The sequence below is a fragment of the Crocuta crocuta genome, unplaced genomic scaffold (genome assembly GCF_008692635.1).
Source record: "Crocuta crocuta isolate KB4526 unplaced genomic scaffold, BGI_CrCroc_1.0 scaffold650, whole genome shotgun sequence".
In the NCBI taxonomy this organism is placed as follows: Eukaryota; Metazoa; Chordata; class Mammalia; order Carnivora; family Hyaenidae; genus Crocuta; species Crocuta crocuta.
In genome coordinates this window covers 2,553-6,423 of record NW_027532882.1, presented here as the reverse complement: position 1 = coordinate 6,423, position 3,871 = coordinate 2,553, and the positions used below count along the sequence as shown (strand labels likewise).

The following is a 3,871-nucleotide window of genomic DNA, read 5'->3' as shown; positions in this document are numbered from 1 at the left end:
AGGCAGAATTTCATCCCCTGGGTACATATAGCCCAATACACGTGTCTCCATTATGTTGTTGATTAGACTACTCTGAAATGATTTGATCAATACTCACTTTCCCTCCCAAACTCTAATTTCTATAACCATAGGACGATTACCTTACATCCTGACATCACTGACTTTGGAAAATGCTGCCAATGAGGCAGCCCATTCCGTTTTTCGTTGGATTTCACTGTTAGAAAGTTCTTTGTTAGGGTGAAAGCCCCAGCTGGCTTCACTAACATTCACCTCCCAGTAACAGGAAGCAGTTGGCTCCCCTACACAGCATCCCTCTCACAGCAGCTCTTCAGATACTGAGGGCATCTGTTCCAAGAGGCTTCTGTGACTATTCCCTGCCGTGTTCGCAGTCTTTTCCAAAAGAACATCCTATTCATTTCCCTCACTGTAGTTTCCATCCATCACAAAGATCTTGTCCATTTATCTCCTTGTTTGTCATCAGTATCCTTATGGGGAATGTGGGGTGCAGGTAGAGGGAACTTGCCTAAGGTGATTCCCTTACGAATATCTTATGCCCAGCTTAGCTTATGACTAATTTTACTGAATGCATGGGTGAATGGTAAGTTGGGAGCTTGGATGTAATGGGAAAAATCAGGATGGTGGATAATTAAACAGCCTTTAAGGACTTCTAAGTGAGGATGGCAGCCTTGGGAAAAAGCTCCAGTGAGGCCCTCAATAAAATCCACTTGTCCTTAAGTGGCCAGTCTTGTTGATTCTCTAACTACCTGAAGTTGGGAACAGACATGATTTTGGTCTTACATTGTCCACTGTGGAAGTTGTGGGTGGTGCATGGGATTCCAGAGCAAGCTTGGTTTGCCTGGAGGCTTGGAGGTTGCCAGGAGAATTAAGTATTCCCAGTTTAAGTGTGTAGTTCCCTCTGGTCCATGGTTATCTTTCTTGTGCACCTCATTCACCCAGGTGATATTTATTAGAGACAATCTTCTAGGCCTAGTGCCTTACTTGAAATTGAGTCAGATTGCCCACAGTCGCTACTCTTCATCCAATGCAACAAAGTCAGCAATAATAGCTGAGCTGACTGACAACTTCTCTCTCCACCCCTCCAACCCCAGGCTATTTGATTCCCCAATCTGCTGTCACCCGGAGCCACCCTCTGTGGCTCATGCTCTCTGTAGATTCATACTCTCAATTTGACCCAGTGCAGGCTCATCATTGATTTTTCTTTCCTCCATATTCTCATCCAGGTTCTCAGACCTAGGCATTTCTCCATTTTATTCCTTGGTTTATTGATTCAGCTTCATTGTCCTCTATTTCATTCCCCAGCCTTTTAGGAATCTCACCTCTGCTTTGGCCCCAGGACCGTTGGAAGGAGAGGTATTGAAACATTCTACTGGAGCTGAACTACTGTCTTTGACTTGGACTTCAATGTTTGGACCTCAAGAATCAGTGTGTCGCTCTTCACTAGGATGTGGCCAAGCATCTTGTTCAGAGGTGCAAGTTGTTGCTCTCCCATCCCATGCCTGGGACAGACATCACTAATTGATTATGGCATTTCCAATTGGTGATTCTAGCTATGACCTCATAACACTTCTCCAGGCAGCCACTACTGATTGGTGGCAATTGGCATGTGGGTGGAAACTTACTTGCCATCCCCACTCAGGCTTCTTGCCATCGGTATCCTTCGTGCAGCAAAAGTACGCTGTGTAAAACATGGGGGATGTGAATCAATCAGTGACCTCTGACTTCATTCTGGTGGGTCTCTTCAGTTACTCAGGGTCACGTCAGCTACTCTTCTCCCTGGTGGCTGCCATGTTTACCATGGGCCTCCTGGGCAATACCATTCTGCTCTTCCTGATCCGCATGGACTCCCGTCTCCACACACCCATGTACTTTCTTCTCAGTCAGCTCTCTGTGTTTGATGTTGGCTTTCCCCTGGTCACCATCCCCAAGATGGCATCCCACTTCCTGCAGGGAGAAGGTTCCATCTCCTTTGGGGGTTGTGCAGCTCAGATATTCTTCCTGACCCCTGATGGGCGTGGCCGAGGGCGTCCTGTTGGCCTTCATGTCCTATGACCGCTACGTTGCTGTGTGTCACCCTCTACAGTATCCTGTGTTCATGAGGCATCAGGTGTGCCTGCTCATGGTGGGCTCCTCCTGGCTGGCAGGTGTGCTCAACGCCTCCATCCAGACCTCCATCACTCTGCACTTCCCCTACTGTGCCTCCCGCATCGTGGACCACTTCTTCTGCGAGGTGCCAGCCCTGCTGAAGCTCTCCTGCACAGACACCTCTGCCTACGAGTTGGCGCTGTCCACCTCCGGGGTGCTGATCCTTGTCCTTCCCCTTTCCCTCATTGCCATCTCCTATGGTCACGTGTTGGGGGCCGTTCTACGCATGCACTCCGAGGAGGCCAAGAACAAGGCCTTCACCACCTGCTCCTCGCATATCACGGTAGTGGGACTCTTTTATGGCGCTGCTGTGTTCATGTACATGGTGCCGGGTGCCTATCACAGCCCACACCAGGACAACGTGGTCTCCCTATTCTACAGCCTTGTCACGCCCACACTCAACCCCCTTATCTATAGTCTGAGGAATCGGGAGGTACGGATGGCTATGGTAAAAATGCTCAGCAGAGCTGGGCTCAGGTCAAAGGGATGACCATCCAGGGGGTTGGTGGCGTGATCCCAGTGCTTCTCATTCTCCCCTCCCCCCCATTTCCCTAAAGCACCGATTTGCGATGCAGCTGCTATGGACTTATATTCAAAGCTAAGTGTCTGTCTAACTTCTTCTCATCCTATGCCTAGTTGGGTTCATGTTTTCTTCCATGGACTTGTGGAAAACAAGGGTAGCAGTCCCAATCACTAGTGCATTCTTTCTCTATTCTTTAGTACTATTTACATGAATGGAGGGCCCTGCTTTGTAAAGTTGAGATCTCCCTGTTGATAATTATACTCATAATAATGAGCACTTGATGACCATCTTACCTGCTAAACCAATGTTATTCTGTCCTTACCATGGCTTTTGAGATGTAGGGATTTCATGATGTTTATGTGTAAGAGATAAAACAAGACTCAAAAGGGAAAATAACTTACAGATGGTCACACTTACAGAAAGTGGTAGAGCTGTGACTTGAACCCATGGTTCTCTGAGGTGGAAGACAGCCCCCCAAACACTGTGTAACTACTAAGCAGTGACCTCATTTTTATAGGTTTGGTGTGTGTGTATGTGTGTGTGCCTGTGTGCTGGGATGNGTTCCTTATAGATTTTGGATACTAGCTCTTTATCTGATATGTCATTTGCAACTATCTTTTCCCATTCCGTTGGTTGCCTATTAGTTTTATGGATTGTTTCCTTTGCCGTGCAGAGCTTTTAATCTTGATGAGGTCCTGGTAGTTCAATTTTGCTCTTGATTCCCTTGCCTTTGGGGATGTATCAAGTAATACATTGCTGCAGTTGAGGTCAAGGAGGTTTNATACAAATTTTAGGATAGTTTGTTCTAGTTTTGAGAAGGATGCTGGTGCAATTTTGATTGGGATTGCATTGAATGTGTAGCTTGCTTTCGGTAGTAATGACATTTTAACAATATTTATTCTTCTAGTCCATGAGCATGGGATGTTTTTCCATTTCTTTGTGTCTTCTTCAATTTCCTTCATAAGTTTTCTATAGTTTTCATCATACAGATCTCCTATATCTTTGGAGATATAAAGGTTTATTCGTAGGTATTTTATGGGTTTTTTTTGTGTGCAATTATGAATGGGATCAGTTTCTTGATTTCTCTTTCTGTTGCTTCATTATTGGTGTAGAAAAATGCAAATGATTTCTGTACATTGATTTTGTATCCTGCAACATTGCTGGATTCATGGATCAGTTCTAGTA

General features: G+C 45.8%; 1 protein-coding gene across 1 annotated transcript; it reads left to right on the top strand.

Annotated features, from left to right (window-relative positions):
* The first annotated feature begins 1,707 nt into the window (after positions 1-1,707).
* On the top strand, positions 1,708-2,653 carry OR2Z1 (olfactory receptor family 2 subfamily Z member 1). The gene is given in 2 exon segments (XM_077745722.1): positions 1,708-2,022; positions 2,024-2,653. Coding segments are annotated over 2 exon segments (945 nt in total).
* The last annotated feature ends 1,218 nt before the right edge of the window (positions 2,654-3,871 follow it).